General features: G+C 49.8%; 1 protein-coding gene across 1 annotated transcript in view; it reads left to right on the forward strand.

Moving 5' to 3' along the window:
* Positions 1 to 17,882, forward strand: part of SLC8B1 (solute carrier family 8 member B1) — a 32,181-nt gene that overhangs the window by 2,086 nt on the left and 12,213 nt on the right. The window contains exons 3-11 of the mRNA XM_070043408.1: positions 8,299 to 8,451; positions 8,541 to 8,593; positions 8,743 to 8,799; positions 8,916 to 9,022; positions 9,104 to 9,271; positions 10,189 to 10,296; positions 12,972 to 13,031; positions 13,258 to 13,388; positions 14,883 to 15,024. Coding sequence (XP_069899509.1) covers positions 8,299 to 8,451; positions 8,541 to 8,593; positions 8,743 to 8,799; positions 8,916 to 9,022; positions 9,104 to 9,271; positions 10,189 to 10,296; positions 12,972 to 13,031; positions 13,258 to 13,388; positions 14,883 to 15,024 — 979 coding nt within the window. The remainder of the gene's footprint in view (positions 1 to 8,298; positions 8,452 to 8,540; positions 8,594 to 8,742; positions 8,800 to 8,915; positions 9,023 to 9,103; positions 9,272 to 10,188; positions 10,297 to 12,971; positions 13,032 to 13,257; positions 13,389 to 14,882; positions 15,025 to 17,882) is intronic.

Here is a 17,882-nt window from a genome sequence, read left to right on the forward strand (position 1 = left end):
TCTGAAGGCAGGAGGCTGCTCAAGATGACCCCCTGCTGCACGGGGCTGGAGTTCTCTCTTTGTATTCTCTTCAGTGAGAGAACAAGCGGAGTAACAAACTCCTCCCCGCTTGAACTGACAGCTGAGAGTGCTTAGCGCCCACACCAACTTTCTGGGGCTGCAGAGTACCTTCATGCCCATGATTCGAGGCAGACAGACAGGGAATTATGCCTGTTCTACAGATGGGCAAGTGATTTGTGGTTACTGTGGTTATAAAATTGCTGCCTCTTGGGGGCAGGAAAACGGGGGTTAACTGTGGCTCGTGTCAGATAATCTCTCTGAGTTATTGAGCACTTAGGCCAGCAATGCGCCTAGCTCATCAAGTCCTGTACCCAAACCCCTGAGATGGGTATGGTTATCCCTGTGCTATAGGTGAGGACGTTGAGGTTCAGGGAGGGGAAGTTGGCCACGAGGGAAGTAGCAGAGCCAGGATGTGAACTCGTGGCTGCCTCATGCTGAATCCAGACCCTTCTCCTCTGGTTCACTTGCCTCCCAGGACTGACACAGGTGGCTGCCCTCCTGGAAGTCCCGCCAGCCTCTGGCTGGCTGCTGTCTGGCCAGCTTGCAGGCTGGGAAAGGCCACCCACTCCTCACCTAGGTCCTTTTGCATAGTCACTTGTTCAACAAATATTTATTGAGCACCTATTACGTGCCAGGAACAGTGCCACACGTGAGGGGTAAATCAGGGAGCAGATAAGCTCAGTTCCTGCCCTCATGGAGCTTATACTCTAGTGGGGGACACAGATGAGAAACAAATCAACAGGTAAATCCACAGTATTTCACTGGGGGATGAGGAGAACAAAACAGGGTGGGATGTGATGGAGTGAGATGGAGAGGGGTAGCCGCTCTGCCTTGGGCTGTCAGGGAAGGCTTCTCTGAGGACAGAGACCTGAAGCTTTGCAAAGATCTAGGGGAACAGCAAGTGCAAAGGCCCTGAGGCAAGAGCAGAATGACGTGTCACAAACGAACTTTGAGAGGCCTCTGCAACAGTGAGCTGGGGGTGAGGGATGAGAGAGGAGACAGGAGAGGTAATGGAGGCCGGATCGCCTGGGGCTGTTTGGACCGCTGTGCGAAGTTGGCCCGTTCCTAGGGGTAAGACGGGAGCCATGGTAGGATTTAGAACACAGGAGGGACGTGATCTGATTTCAGTTTTTACAAGGATCCCATTGGCTGCTGTGGGAGAATCAACTGTAAGGGCGGAGGCAGAGAGTAGGCTGGCAAAGCGATCCGGTGAGATGCTGGTAGCAGCTTTGGGAAGGGGTCCAAATTAAGATTTTTGGAGGGGAAGTAGAAGACAAGGTTCTGCTGGGCCACCCAGTGCCCCATGCCCTAAGCCCGGGCTGGCCCAAGTGTGGCCTCAGGGGCCAGGGACAGGTTTGGCATCAGACCACCAGGGCCCAGTGGTTCCAGGACACTCTTTTCGGGAAAGAGGAGGGTCTGGAAAAAAATCTCCACTTAGGACAGATCTGACCGAGGCTGGACATTTGGGGCTGACCCTTGGGGGGGTGGAGGGGCCCAAGCTAACAGGTGCAGGGAGCTGTTTAGTCTCAATTTTCCCCTCTGGAAAAAAGAGTAATCAAAGCTCATTTTACTGAGCACTGACTGTGTACCAGGCACTGTTCTAAGCACATGGATTAACTCATTTAATCCTTCATTTCAGGAGTCGGCAAACTTCAGCCCACAGGTCAAATTAGGTCCACTGCTGGGTGTTGTAGTCCAGGAGCTGAGAATGGGTTTTATATTTTCAAATGGTTGAAAATTTTTTTTAAAAGAACACTATTAAGTGACACATGAAAACTTTGTGAAATTTGAACCTCAGTGTCCGTAAGTCCAGTTTTATTGGAACACAGTCATGCCTGTTTATTATGGCAGGTGATACTTTCACACGACAAAGCAGAGTGGCATGGTTTCAACAGAGACTGTCTGGCCTGCAGAGGGGAAAATATTTAGCCTTTTATAGAAAGAGTTTGCCGACCCCTGCCTCATTTTATAAAGGAGGGAACTGGGGCACAGAGAAGTTACGTGAGTTGTCCAAAGTCACACAGCTATGAGTAGGGAAGCAGAATTTGAGCCCAGCCTGCATGGTTCCAGAGCCCTCTCCTCATACGCACTGGACCACCCAGCCTTGCTGAGCAGTTGTCACAAGGCCATGGGGCCTTTGGGAAATGGCAGTGTTCATTTTCTGCTCCTGGGTTGGTGTCCTGGTGAGAGTCCTGTGATTTTTCCACCTCTTTGAAAACTTGCCCTATTGGGGTCCAGCTGCAGGGTTGGGAAAATAGGAGGAGGTGTAGCTACAGGACGTAGGAGAGTGGAATTGTAGCCCCAGGTCACATCTGCAGTGCCTCTTTGGGGGGCTGATCAAATGAGGTTAAGAACGTGAGAAGCCTTTGAGAGTTCTTTAGTGTCTGCAGTTAACTGACTCTAGACGAGTGTTTGAGTTTCCTGTTGCTGCTGTAACAAATTATTACAAACGTAGTGGCTTCAAACAGCACACGTTTGTTATCTGGAGGTCAAAAGCCCAAAATGGGTTTCACTGGACTAAAATCAAGGTGTGGGCAGGACCGTGTTCCTTCTGGAGGCTCCAGGGGAAGGTCCATTGCCTTGCCTTTTCCAGCTTCTAGCAGCTTCCTGCATTCCTTCCTTATTTTGTGGCCCCTTCCTTCATCTTCAAAGCCACCAGCGTAGCATCTCTCTCAGTCTCTCTCTCTGACTCTCTGACCTATGCTTCCATCACATCTCTTTCCGTGACTCCGACACTCCCACCTCCCTCTTAAAAAAATCCTTGTGATTACATTTAAAGGCCTCCAGATAATGCTGGATAATCCCCCCATCTCAAGACCCTCAATTTAATCACCCCTGCCAGAGTCCCTTTTGCCATGTAAGATCGCATATCCACAGGCTCTGAGGATTAGGACCTGGACATCTTTAGGGACCACTGTTCAGCCAGGGAGGATGAACCAGGAGCTTGTGACTCCACATGTCCCTCCCAGCCCCCTCATCCCCCAAGCCATCCCCGTACTGCCCATGCACCTGCACAAGGAGGGGCCACTGGCTGCAAGTAACAACATTTGGAGAGGGCATCTAGGTAGGGAAAACCTGAGCCCTTTTTTTTTTTAATCCTACTATAGTTTAATTAACGGTATTGTACCAATGTTAATTTCTTAGTTTTTAAAAATATTTTTATTTATTTATTTTTGGCTGCGTTGGGTCTTCGTTGCTGCGCCTGGGCTTTCTCTAGTTGCGGCGAGCGGGGGCTACTCTTTGTTGCGGTGCACGGGCTTCTCATTGCGGTGGCTTCTCTTGTTGCGGAGCACGGGCCCTAGGCACGCGGGCTTCAGTAGTTGTGGCACACGGGCTCAGTAGTTGTGGCTCGTGGGCTCTAGAGCACAGGCTCAGTAGTTGTGGCTCGAGGGCTCTAGAGCACAGGCTCAGTAGTTGTGGCGCACGGGCTTAGTTGCTCTGCAGCACGTGGGATCTTCCCAAACCAAGGCTCGAACCCGTGTCCCCTGCATTGACAGGCGGATTCTTAACCCCTGCGCCACCAGGGAAGCCCCCAAGCCTTTCTTGTTGGGCCCCAACTAACAAAATGGAAACGATTTAAAATTGTCCCCTTAATATTGAAGTTGTTTAATTGTTTGGCTTCTTAATGGAGCCAGTGTGGACTTTGATAGTGTGCGTTCTGCTATTCAGTAATAAAGGGAGTGTGGAGAAGCACTTAACAAAACATGGCACCAAGCTGCCAGCGGCCAGGGTGGGTTTGATGAACACGCTCTGTAGGTGAGGAAAACAAGGCCCAGACCCCTTAAGGGGCTGCTGAAGGTCACCCAGCCGGCTGGTGGCAAAGCTGGGTCTCAGACCCAGGACTGCTCTTCCTCTCAGCTGACCCTGTCTCCCATACCAGTCTTACTGGTATAGGATTGAAAACTGACGGCCCACGGGCTCGTCTGGCTGCTGTGATTTTGGTTTTGGTTTCAGTTTTTTTGGGCAGTGTGGGGAGGGGTTTTCTTTCATGTTATAACTTGGATGCCTTTCAGCAGGGCATGCACCCTCCAGCTCACCACCATTGCCAGCAGCCGCGGTGGTTTTAGACGTTTATATGAACTGCCTGGCCCCCAAGGCATTGAGTTTGCAACCCTTTCCTGTCCAGCCTGGCCCTTGAAACTTGTTCACAGAAGGGAAAATATTTGACCCTCTCTGGATTCCCTGGGTGTCCTTAGTGATTCAGGGAAGAGGATGAGAAGGGAATGAGATGGTCTGAAAAGTCACCCACCCCAGACTCAGAGCAATGCTCCTTTAACTCTACCACCCCTGGGCAGAGCTGGGTTCAGGTCCTGATGGGCTTCGAGGGAGGGGATGGCCACCTTGGGGCACGGAGGCAGGTAGGCTGCAGAGAAATGCGATTCTGGAGACCAGATTTGGGGGACCCGCCTTGCTGACTCACTCTGCTGTCAGGGAGATGGAGACGAGCTGGGCTGGGACCATCTCCCTGCGTCCTCCCTGGCTGACCGTGAAGACCAGGAGGTGGGGAAGAAGGCAGGAAGAGGAGGCTGCCCTTGCCCAGTTGAGCTGTTTCCCCAAGAGCTTCAGCTAGTAACTTTCAGGGAGACCTGAGTTTGAAACCAGCTAGCAGTGGTAGGCTGTGTGCCCTGGGGCAAGTCACTTTGCCTCTCTGTGCCTCAGTTTTCTCATCTGTGAAGTGGAAACAATTGTACCAGGTCTGGTTTTTTTTTTTTTTTTAGAAGATGTTGGGGGTAGGAGTTTCTTAATTAATTTATTTATTTTTGCTGTGTTGGGTCTTCGTTTCTGCGCGAGGGCTTTCTCTAGTTGTGGCAAGCGGGGGCCACTCTTCATCGCGGTGCGCGGGCCTCTCACTATCGCGGCCTCTCTTGTTGCGGACCACAGGCTCCAGACGCGCAGGCTCAGTAGTTGTGGCTCACGGGCCTAGTTGCTCCGCGGCATGTGGGATCCTTCCAGGCCAGGGCTCGAACCCGTGTCCCCTGCATTAGCAGGCAGACTCCCAACCGCTGCGCCACCAGGGAAGCCGCCTAGGTCTGTTTTGAAGACTGAGCTGGGGTCCAGCACAATGTGTGGCAAAACAATTATGAGGCCATACTGTGTGCAAGACTTTGGTGGGAGGGACAGACATTAAAACAAGTCTGTGATCCTACAAATAACTGGGGATTTCAAAACACGAGAAGTGCTTTGTAAGAGAAGACCGAGGGTGATGGGAGCTTATAACTGGAGGATCTGCCCTATGCTGGGGGTGATCAGGGAAGGCTTCCTGGAAGAAACGTCTAAGAATTGGAGGATGAATGAATGGTGGTCTTTTGAGGGAGGTGTACCAGGCAGAAGGAACAGTGCATGAAATAGGTGCGGTGGGTCAGTGTGGCGTCTGCAGAGAGCCAGTAAGCAAGGGATGAGGAGATGACCTGAGGGCTCAGGGGCAAGAAATCTCATCTCCAGTTTGGCATTGGTGGGAGTTCAGAGAAGGCTTGTGGAGGGTGTGGAACTGTGATTTGACAGAGCTTTTTAAAAAAAAAAAAAATTGTAATACAGCATACATAACCTAAGATTCACCATCTTAACCATTTTTAAGTGTACAGTTCAGGGGCATTAAAAACATTTACACTGTGCAACCGTCACCACCATCCACCTCCAGAACTCTCTCATCTTGCAAAACTGAAACTCTCCTCATTAAACAACTCCCCATTTCCCCCTCCCCCCAGCCCCTGGCAGCCACCATTCTGCTTTCTGTCTCTATGAGTTTGACTATTCCAGTTACCTCACATAAGTAGAATTACATATACAGTATCTGTCTTTTTACAACTGGCTTGTTTCACTTAGCATGGTGTCTTCAAGGTTCATCCATGTTGTGGCCTGCGTCAGGATCGCCTTCTCTTTGAAGGCTGAACAACATTCCATCGTGTGGATATGCCACGTTTTGCTTATCCATTCATCCATTGATGGACACTTGGGTTGCTTCTAAACCTTTTGACTACTGTGACTCGTGCTGCCATGAATATGGGTGTGCAGATGTCTCTTTGAGACCTGACTTTCAGTTCTTTTTGACATACACCCAGAAGTAGATTTGCTGGATCATATGGTAATTCTGGGGTTTTTTCCAGTTTTATTGAGATACAACTGACCTACAGCACTGTATATAAGTTTAAGGTGTACAGCATAATGATTTGACTTAACATATATTGTGAAATGATGCCCACGATAAGTTTAGTGAATATCCATCAACTCATAGAGATAGAAAAGAAAGAGGTTTTTTTTTTTCCTTGTGATGAGAACTGTTAGGAAATACTTTAACAACTTTCACGTATACCATACAGCAGTGTTAACTACAGTTACCACCTTGTGCATTACATCCCTGGTACTGGTTATTGTATTTTTAATTTGGGAGGGGAACTGCCGTGCTGTTTTCCACAGCAGCTGCACCATTTTTACACCCACAGCAGTTGCACAAGGGTTCCAATTTCTCCCCATCCTCCCTAACGCTAGTTATTTTCTGGTTTTGCTCATTTGGTTTGTGTAGTAGCCATCCTAATGTGTGTGAGGTGGTACTGACAAAGCTTTTGAACATAAAGTTTGAGAATGGGGGAGCTTCTAGGCAATGCCTAAGCACATGCATAACCTCACAAGGGCCTAATATCCATTATATAAAGAGCTTCTATAAATCAATAAGAAGAAGCAAACAATTGAAAAAACTAGCAGTTTAAAGAAGGAATACAAATGGCCATTAACACACGAAAAGAGCACTTCACCGTCCTCCGGGACTTGCAGCTTAACAACAGGGAGATTCCTACTACATTGGCTGGAACCAGACTTATGGTAGCCACCCTAACCCGGTAGGGGTGCAGGTGTAAACTCCTTTCCCATTGCTGGTGGCAGTGTGTCTAAGTAGAGCTTTAGGGAGGGTCTTTTGGCAAAATCCATCAAATGTTTAAGATGTTTCTCCCTCTGCAACAGACACTATCAGGGCCCCGCCCATATCCTTTGGACTCTGCCATTTTGGTGGGCTTCTGTGGACTTCGAGTTCCCAGCATCTTTTTTCAGAACCACCCATAAGCATGGTAGGCCAGAAGTGCTGGGGACCTAGCACCTCCCTCCCCGGCAGTACTCACCTGATGACTGATAGGAGTTGGTGTATAAATACCCCAGCTCCCTTGCCCTTGGGATTACCAGCCCATGGTGGGAACGATCTCAACCAGCCTTCACTGGTTGCATTTCCGTCCCTGAGTCTCTTCTCCCTCTCGGTGCTTGTGTTCTATACACCTCCCAAGTATTCTGCTTACTTAGACATCCTTGTCTCTGGGTCGCTTCTGGAGGAACTCAGACTGGGATACTCTCTGACTCAGCACTTTCACTTCTAGAATTCTCCCTGACAGAATATTCTCACATGTACTCAGAGTCATGTGCAAGGAAGTTGATTTTGGTAATAATGAAAAGTAGACACACTCAACTGCCCATCAGTAGGGAAACGTTACCTCTACTGTGTATCATCCATGATGTGAAATCCTAAGACTCTGCAGTGGTAGGGGGTGGCGAGGGTGGTAATGGTTAAGGACGGATTCTAGAGCCTCAAACTGCCTGGGTTCCAACTCTGTCTCTACCACTGAGTGGGCCCTGGGATACTGTCTTAGTCTCCTCATCTGTATAATGGGCAGGTTAATAGTACCTTCCTCATAAGATCATTGTGCAGATTAATTGAGGTACATTTTAAGCTCTTAGCACTGTACCTGGCATATAGAAATCCCTCAGAATGTTTTGGCGTTTATCATCCTCCTCATCATTATGTGCATCAGTATATCAATACATGGCACATACGTGAAGTGGTAAAAGTTGCAGAAACGAGCTTCAGGATGGACTCATTTCTATGAGATAAACTGTATACTAGGATGTATATACAAATATCGTTAAACTGAGAAATGTCTGTAAGGGTCTGCTTCAAACTGATCATAGTAGGACATCTGGAGAGAGGCGGGATCATGGAGGGCAGGGATGAGAAGGGAGAATTTAGAAATCTTTATGTATTGTTTCTTTTTGTTTCATTTTAAATACACCTATTCAGGACTTACGTGGGTTAGTTTCAAACACAAGTTTATTTTTAAAAATTAAAGTGTGCAGCTGGCACCTGGAGGCCTTGGGAGGCTTAGAGACCAGGATGAAGGAGGTTATCTTCACTGCTTAGGTGGGGCTGGGCCAGTCAACCACAGGGTGTCGGACCTTGATGTCCCCCCTCCCTTCCCACAGTGTCGAGAAGTGTGTGGCCTGAATGCCTCTAGCCGCTGTGATTTCGTCCGCTCCAACCCTGACTGCCGCTGTGAAGGGGGCTACCTGGACTACCTTGAAGGCATCTTCTGCCACTTCCCACCCGACCTCCTCCCTCTGGCCGTCACTCTCTACGTGAGGCCCCGCTCCGGGGAGCTGGTGAGAGGGGCTGGTGGCCCCGGCGGGACTTAATGCCCTTTTCCCTTTCCGGCCCCCCAACCCAGGCTTTTTGGCTGCTCTACCTGTTTCTGATTCTGGGAGTCACCGCGGCAAAGTTGTGAGTTTGGCCTTGGGCTCATATCCACCTTATAGATTGGAAAATGGAATCCCAGGAGGTTGACATTGGGGTGACCCTGGGCTTGGGGGAAGGACGGGGCCAGGAGCCACTCATTGTGGAAACACTCACTGTTTGCCTTTTCTCCATAGTTTCTGCCCTAACTTGTCAGCCATTTCGACCACACTCAAGCTTTCCCACAATGTGGCAGTATCCTTTGTCCCCGAGGGATGGAGGGCAGTTAGGGCGGGTGGCTGGGAGACAGGGTGGCAGCTCATGGCCAGGAAAGGCCCCTGCACTGAGGCCCCTTGACACGCTCCCCCCATGGCGTCACCTTCCTGGCGTTTGGGAACGGGGCACCGGATATCTTCAGCGCCCTGGTGGCCTTCTCAGGTCCGCGCACAGCCGGCCTGGCCTTTGGGGCACTGTTTGGTACGAGAGGCCCCGGCTAGGGTGGGGTGGGGCAACAGGAGGGGGCGCAGGGTAGACCAAGCTTGGCATCCTCTCCTCCAGGCGCAGGCGTGCTGGTTACCACCGTGGTGGCCGGTGGCATCGCCATCCTGCACCCCTTCACAGCAGCCTCGAGGCCCTTCCTCAGGGACATCATTTTCTACATGGTGGCCGTGTTTCTGATCTTCACTGCACTCTACTGCGGCAGGGTCACACTGGCATGGGCCCTGGGTGAGTGGCCACAGGACCAGTGTGGGGTCATCCCAGGGCTGATGCGTGGGAAGCATGGGGGCACAGGAGGGAGTGGTCAGCAGGGCACAGAGTCACCTTTGGTTCCAGATGTTGGAAACCCTACTCAAGGTGGCTTGAGCGAAAAAAGGGGACTCGTGGTTCGGATAACCAAAGAGGGCAGGGCAGAGTCGGGGTGATGTTCTGAATTTTCACAATTTCAGGTTTTAACAAGCAGTACAGCCAGGATGCTGACTGTGGCCGTCAGGGTCCCGGCAGCATGTCCATTCCATCCAGATGGTTCAAATGACATGAATGGCGGGACAATTTACAGAGGGTTAAGGAAGCCAACAAGGGATGCTGAGATGCAGAGATACCAGGGACCAGCAACAGTGGGAGCCCCTGAAGGGGCAGAGAATGGGGTGCCTGGAGCCTGCTGAGGGCTACAGGCCCAGACCTGGGACCACCCAACATGAGTGACAGTTATGGAGGGTCACAGTCCCTGCTGGAGACAGGGTACCACAGCAGGGAGGGAGCAGGGAAGAAGCACCCCAGACCCTCCCCTACTGCCTTCTGTTTTGCTGTCAGGGCTCCGTGGGTGGACCCAGGGCAGCCAGGGTTCAGGTGATGCAGTCTGCAGGGCTCAGCCTCCCAGGCCACAGAGCAGGACACCGACCCTTCACACTTGAATTGTGTCTTAGAGGCCACTGTCTATACCAGGCGTTACACCCACCGTTGACTGCCAGGTTGGTGGTGGGGAGGGGGCGGGGCTCCAGGAAATGGCCATTTGCCTACTGGTGCTGGGCTGGGCTTACACAGATAGCCACCGCCACCAGGCCCCAGTGACAGAACTGGCAGCTCTTGTTCTCTGGGCCCTGTGGCCAGGATGCCACTTGGTGACAGCGTGCCCTTGTCTGCAGGTTACCTGGGCTTCTACGTGTTCTACGTGGTCACTGTGGTTCTCTGCACTTGGATCTACCAGTGGCAGCAGAGGAGATCCTTGGTCTACTCCGTGCCAGGTACTCCAGGTAAGGTCTGAATGGAGCCCCCAAGGGAGCACCAGTGGGCCTGGCGCCCTCCTTGCCCTTCACTGCTGCCTTGTGTCTCTTGAGGCCTTTGCCAGTGCCCATCTCCTACTTTTTCTACTCACTTGACCAGGGTCCCACCTCTGCACTTTTGCTTGTGCTGGTGAAGCCTCATCATCACCTGCTTGTCCAAGTTCACTGGTTCTTCATGCTGCTGCCTGTTGCCAGGGCACATCTTCGTAAAAGCTGTCACCACTTGCGTCCAGGAATGCGCCCCCTACCGTCGGGGTGAAATCCAGATGCTTCCATATACGCAAATACTTGCACACACATATCTGCAAACATACACAAATACACATCCACAAATACATATACAACACGCACATACACAACATATACATATATAAATACACATTCACAAATACATATACATACACAGCCCACACATATATACAAATACGTGCATAGCACACACTCCCAAATACACGCACATATACAATATATATACATACATGCTACATACATGTACACAAATACATGCACAACACACATACTCAAATACATGTACCACACGCAATACATGCGCACACATATCCACAAACACACACATCTACATCCACAAATATACACACAAATACACATATGTACAAATACATATATGGCATACACAACACACATATAAATACACGTGCACAAATACATATACACATAGTCCACACATGTACACAAGTTCATATATAAACATGCACACACATATACAAAGACACACATATACAAATATATACGTAGCGCACACATACAGCACACAAATACAAAGTACATACACATATATACAATTTATTGAGTAAATTATCAATAATTGTCAATAATTATTAAATTATCAAATTCATTCTTTTCAGTAAGACTGTAAGATAGGGCCTATAGTATTAGCGTCTTTTTGGGTGAGGAAACAGGGAAGTCAAATTCTTCCCAGGCCATAGGTACTGGAGAGGGGCAGAACCAGGACTTGACCCTTGTTCCTCAGACCCCAAAAGCCATCCCCCTACCCACAATGCCAGAGACCACAACTGGGAACCTACAGACCACCTCTTCTGTACAGAAGTGTTGTTTTTTTGTGGTGTGACCAGTGTGTTCTTTTAAAAAATATTAGGCCAAGATTTAAAATGAAAAGATTTTGTTTTAATTTTTAAAATATTTATTTATTTTATTTATTTTGGCTGTGCTGGCTCTTAGATGCAGCATGCAGGCTTCTTAGTTGCGGCATGCCAACTCTTAGTTGCGGCATGTGGGATCTAGTTCCCAGACCAGGGATCAAACCCGGGGCCCCTGCATTGGGAGCGTGGAGTCTTACCTACTGGACCACCAGGGAAGTCCTTAAAATGAAATGACTTGATATAAATTGTGACTTCTCTTGAAACATGAGACCATCTGGTCCTCCATCCCTGCCTGGCACAATGCCTAGAACTGAATGGGGCTTCCCTCTTAGGACAAGGTGTGGGTCCCCAGTTTGCCCCAGTCCCCACCACTCTCTGTCATCAGCCCCAACACGTGGGGGTGGATTGGTTGCAGACCTGATTGGAAAACCAGAATTCCGCCTGCTAGCCTGTTTCACTTGGCCCCATGATGTGCTTGGTCCCTTTCAGCGTGTGAGCCTGAGAACCTTGCACTGGATCTGCTGCCATTTGTGCTGGGCCTCAGCTTTCTTCTCCAGACTCATTTCATACCCCAAACTCCATGCCCCAGCTGTGCAGGGCTACCCCCGTGTCCCTGAAGACGCTATGCTCCGTCTGGCTATCTCTGGGCCTTTGCGTGTGCTGTCCCCTCTCCCTGGTGTGCACTTCTTCTGAAAGACTTAAGGACTCAGCCTGGAGGGAGCTCTGCAGAGAACCCCAGGTGTCCCTTCTGGGCTTGTACAGCTTTCAGACTCTCCCCAGCACAGCCTTTATTTCTCCATTCTGTTATTAATTTGCTTGTATTTCCGTCTGTTGGACTGTGAGCTTCCAGAGGGCCAGACTCTATCTCATTACCTCTCAAATCCCTGGGGCCCTGACACAGGTGCTGGTGACTCCTCCTACAGGAAGTCTACCATGATTTTTCCTCTTCTGCCCTCTTTATCAACTGAGCCTTCAGAGTTCAGTACATATTACCCTGTGCTGTCTTTTAAACCCATCATACGCCTCCAGGCTGGAACAGAAGGGGAAAATGAGACCTGGAGAAGGGCCCAAAGTCACACAGAGGAAGAATCAGGACTAGCACTCCTCACTTGAGAAAGGCCATTTTCCTTTTAGGAAGCCCTTCTTTACAGGACTCAGTCCTCTAATCATTCCCAAGGACTCCCGAGAAAAGTTGCAACTGGAAAAGAAAAATATGGTGGGTTCCAAATTCTGAAAGGTACAAAATTGAAGTCAATAGGTGTTTCAATTATGTCTTCAAACACCCTTATTCAATTTAGCATTATGGCTGCCTCATTACATTTGAAAATGTTTTGTGAGTTAGACTTCCTCAATCTGTAAGAATTTCTGAGCGGGCAGGGTGATTGCTGAGAAATCCGAAGGACAGAGGGCCTGGACACTTGCACCCTGAAAACTGTCCTGTCCCAGAGGTGCTCTACCCTAGAACAGTGGTGGAGGGTCTGGGTGCCCCAGTTGGCTCATGGGAAACTCCCCTCTCTCCTACAGAGGTGCTGTCAGGTTCCGAGGAGGATCGGGTGTCTTCTAATACCAACAGCTATGACTACGGTGAGTCCAGTGCCCTGTGCCTGGCTGGGATGGAGAGGTGGGGAGATGGGGCCATCCAGGTCCCACCTCGGCTAAGCTCTGGGCCGGGTTTACCTGCACCCCTACCAGGCCCTGGGCTTTTCCTTCTTCCCAAGGGTTGGGGGGACTGGTGGGAGGGGGAGGGAAGAGGGTTTCCCGGAGGCTGAGCCAGCCATGGACAGCTGCCCCTCCCACCTTTCACCCCCAGGTGAGGAGTACCGGCCGCTGTTCTTCTACCAGAAGACCACGGCTCAGATCCTGTTGCAGGCCCTCAACCCCCTGAATTACAGGAAGTGGAGGACCAAGCCAGTGTACTGGAGGGCCCTCAAGGCGTTCAAGGTAAGGGGGGACTCTGAGCCAGGCTCCTGGCTTCATGACAGCACAGGACAGTTGCCCCTCGACCTTCTCCAGAGCAATGAGGGGAGGGTCGGCCTCTGCTGAGGACTTGATGGGGAAATAGATGAGCTGGAACTTGATGGGGAAACTGAGTCATGGAGCATAGCTGGGGCTCTTCCCCCCATGGAGGAATGAGAGCATCTTCTCAGGGACAGAGAGAGAGGAGATGGGACCCCTCCTGACCAGGTGAGGGCAGGGAACTGGGACGGAGAGGGAGTGGGTCATAGTGAGTCCAAATGAGGCCGAAATTGCTCTCCTCTGATCCCCACTGCTTCCCTGAGCTAAATGTCTCCTGAGGTCTCGATGTGGGCAGGGGTATCCAGGCTGGTTTACATGAGGCACAACTGCAGCTGCTTTCCACCACCCAGACCGAAAAAGTCAGGGGTCTCACCTCACAGCCCTCCAACGTGGATACCTCTTAGGCCTTCTCAGACCCAGGGGTAGATAATAAACTATATTTATACCCCACAGTGGCTCTGGCTACATCATGACCTTGGGCAAATCACTTCATCTCTCTGAGCTGCAGTTATCTCCACTGAAAAATGGGTATAATGACAGTACCTTTCTTCTGGAGTGGTTATATTAGTAAGTTATTGCTGCAACAGTGCTGTGTAACAAACAACCCCCCAACATCTCATTAACTTATGATGACAATATTTATTCTTGTTCAAGAGCCTATAAGTCATCTAGGGTGACTCTGGTTGGTGGTTCAGGTCTGCCCCCCATCTCATTCTGGGGCCAGTGGGAGTGTGCTCTTTTCTTGGCAGAAAAGACCAAGGCAAACTCTCCAAGCACACTTTATGCCTCTGTTCACATCACATTCACCAACAGCCCATTGGCCAAAGCAAGTGACATGGCCAAGTTCAACATCAGTGGGACAGGGAAATATATTCTGCAGACTCTAGTCATTTGACAAAGTGTGGGAGTGTTTAATTCTGTTACAGGAAGGGACTGAAGAGTTGGGAACCATATCCAGCCTACTACAGTGATTGTGACAATTTAATGAACTAATATATGTAAAGGGCTGACTCTGGTGCTTAGCATATAGTAAGCACTCCGTAAGTGTTATCAGTGGTTTAGTTACCGGCTGAAAACACAAGGTGTGGGGTTAGTCAGAGCTGCCCCTCTATCCTGGTTTCATATACCCTTCTGTGTGGCTTTGGCAAAGTTTCTTAACCTCTCTGAGCCTCAGTTTCTTTACCTGAAAGGTAGGAAAATTAGACTTCCTATTCACAGCGTTGTCAGGATTAGCAGTTGGGGTGCCGTACTAGCCCTCGGTGTGTGGCAGCGTGTTACAGCAGCAGTAGGAGGCTAATCCCGGCACTTTGGGGCCTGCACACAGTGGGTGCTCTATTAGCAACAGCCGTGTTCTTGAGTAACTGAGCTCAGGGTGGGGCCAGCCGAGCACAGGCCTCGCTGCCTCCCCACACTTGACAGCTGCCCGTGGAGTTCCTGCTGCTCCTCACTGTTCCCGTCATGGACCCCGACAAGGAGGATGGGAACTGGAAGCGGCCCCTCAACTGCCTGCACCTGGTCATCAGCCCCCTGTTCTTGGTCCTGACCCTGCAGTCGGGGGCCTGTGAGTATCCCCTCCCCCAGGCAAGCCCACCTCCCTCTGCCCCATACTCCCGAGTTTTCTTCTCAGCCACACCAGGGGACCCTGGGCCAGAGGGGCCGTCCTGGCACTTAATGTGTGCTTGTGCCATGAAGGACGCCAGTCTCCCGCAGTCTCTTGGTCCAGGCCCACTGGCTCCACATGGAGGCTGGACACTGGTGGCCCTGGGACCAAGTGCAGCCCTCTGGCTCGTTCCCTTGCCTTACACAATTTGCAGACTTCACGTCAAAATCCAGGCCTGGGCTTCTCAAGAAGGTCTGGGCCACATTCCTAAAAGCAAAATCGGCTGGAGCTGAGCAGAGGGGCACCCCCACACACACACAACGCAGGTGCCCACTGAGTGATTCCTCACAGATCCCTCCATAGCCTACTGGGTGACCTGGGTGGGTTACTTCACTCGTTTGTGTGACCTGGCCGGTCCCCACTGGCACTGAGTCTTCCCCCGCCTGCCCCAGGCTTTCCTTTTCTGAACTGCTCTGGCTAAAGCAACACCCAGTCTTGTCGGGTGTCTTCTAACTGCCGCTACATAGGTTCTTCCCGTTGTCTGACCTTAGTATCTCATGCTGCCCATTCCTCTCTCTGTCATCTGGGCTCCTGCCCCTCAACCCAGGGGCATCTCCTGGAGTGGAGGTAGGGCTGGTAGCAAATGCATGGCTGGCTGTGGCTTTTTTGCTAAAGAGTGTCTGGATGAAAAGCCTGCCAAATTCTCTGTTTCTCCTCCATTTTTTGGGAGGACACAGGCACTGAGGGAAGGAGCGCCCATCAGGACACAGTGTGGCCCCAGAGCTGGGAAGGGCGCCCCCTATGGGTACCAGCTGTCTGGTTCATTGTGGCCGGCCTCTCCAGCCTGCGGGCTGGCTTCACCATCCTTGTGGCTTCTTAAAAGAGGGGCTCCCAAGCGTTAGTCATTCAGGAACGATCTTGATTTTTCTCTCACTCTAAACTGTTATATCTGATACTTAAATCAGCTCTTTTTTTTTTAATTTATTGGAAAGGAATCTGTATCACTTGCATCAGTAGGAAACTGGCATCATTTCCAATGCATTTAAGGTATTTAAATTTGTTACAGTGAGAGAATTGAAGAAGGAATCCGTTTCCTGAGATGTGATTCTATGATATTTAGTGTCTTGTCCACCTGCCCCAACACCATCTAGTGGTAGCTGGTCCAGGCTAATGCATTTGTGACCCCGCTTCTGGGCTGAGCACTGGATGGAACCCCCAGACTGTGGGAGCAGCACAGTTATGCATGATGTACATAGCAGTTTATGGTAAAAATGGGTCATTTTAATACACAGTACTCAATAATCCTGTAAATGTCCCATTAAAAAATGTCAGGGAACAGTTCAAGTAGAATTTCAGCTTTGGGTGCTGATGGTGGAGCTGAAGCTTCTTCCCTGAGTCTTAGGGAGATGTGTTGTCCTTCTTTTCTGGTTTACAAGACCAGAGTAATGAAATATACTACAAAGCCTCTTCATTTTAGGAGATTATTTTCAATGATGCCGATTACTGGTATTAATACTAGAATTAGAAAGAAGTATAAAATAGATGCTAGCTTTCCAATGATGTTGAAGGGGTGTTCTACAGGTTGTCCTCCAATTCATGTTAGTGTTGATAGGTCTGCCACTAGTACTCAGTACAGACACTGACTGAGAGGTCAGAATGTTGGGCTTCCCTGGTGGCGCAGTGGTTGAGAGTCCGCCTGCCGATATGCGGGGGACACGGGTTCGTGCCCCGGTCCGGAAAGATCCCACATGCCGCGGAGAGGCTGGGCCCATGAGCCATGAGCCTGCGCGTCCGGAGCCTGTGCTCCGCAACGGGAGAGGCCACAACAGTGAGAGGCCCGCGTACCAAAAAAAAAAAAAAAGAGGTCGGAATGTTATGCTTCATTGCTTGGATATGTGGAGTATTGGGATAAATGCTAGGATTAAGATTGAAATGACGAGGGCTGGGACTCCTCCTAATTTGTTGGGGATTGATCGTAAGATTGCCTATGCGAATAGGAAATACCATTCTGGTTTAATGTGTGGTGGTGTGTTGAGGGGGTTTGCTGGGATCTCCTAGTAAGTTGGGTGAAAATAAAACGAATATTAGTAGTGCTAGAACTAGTAGTAAGGCACCTAAGATGTCTCTAATGGTATAGTAGGGGTGACATGGAATTTTATCTATGTTGGATGAAATTCCTGTGGGATTATCAGGTACTGTTTCGTGAAGGCATAGCAGGTGGACAGCTGCTAGTGCTGTGATGATAAACGGGAGGATGAAACGGAAGGCAGAGCCTCGTGAGAGAGTGGCCTTATCTACAGAAAAGCCGCCTCATTCATTCGACACGTTCTGTCGAGCGTATGGGATTGCCGAAAGAAGGTTGGTAATGACTTCTCCGCCTCAGAATGATACTTGTCCTCGTGGTCATACATAGCCTGTGAACGCAGTGGCTGTAACTGTGAATAGCAGAATAATTCCACTATTTCATGTTTCTAGGAAAGTATAGGACCCATAATATAGGCCATGTCCTCCGTGAATAAATAGGCAAATAAAGAATATGGAAGCTCCATTTGCATGTATACACCGAGTGATTCATCCATCATTTACGTCTCTGCAGATGTGTGTCACTGATGCGAAAGCGGTTATTGTGTCTGATGTATAGTGTATTGCTAGGAACAAGCCTGTCAGGATTTGTAAAATTAAATACCTACTAGAGAACCAAAATTTTATCACAATGAAATGTTTGATGGGGCTGGAAGATCAATGAGTGTGTTGATAATTTTTATTAATGGGTGTGATTTTCAGATGTTGGTCATTAGTGTTCTTATAGTTGAATAACA

Source organism: Globicephala melas, chromosome 13 (genome assembly GCF_963455315.2).
Source record: "Globicephala melas chromosome 13, mGloMel1.2, whole genome shotgun sequence".
Lineage (NCBI taxonomy): Eukaryota > Metazoa > Chordata > Mammalia > Artiodactyla > Delphinidae > Globicephala > Globicephala melas.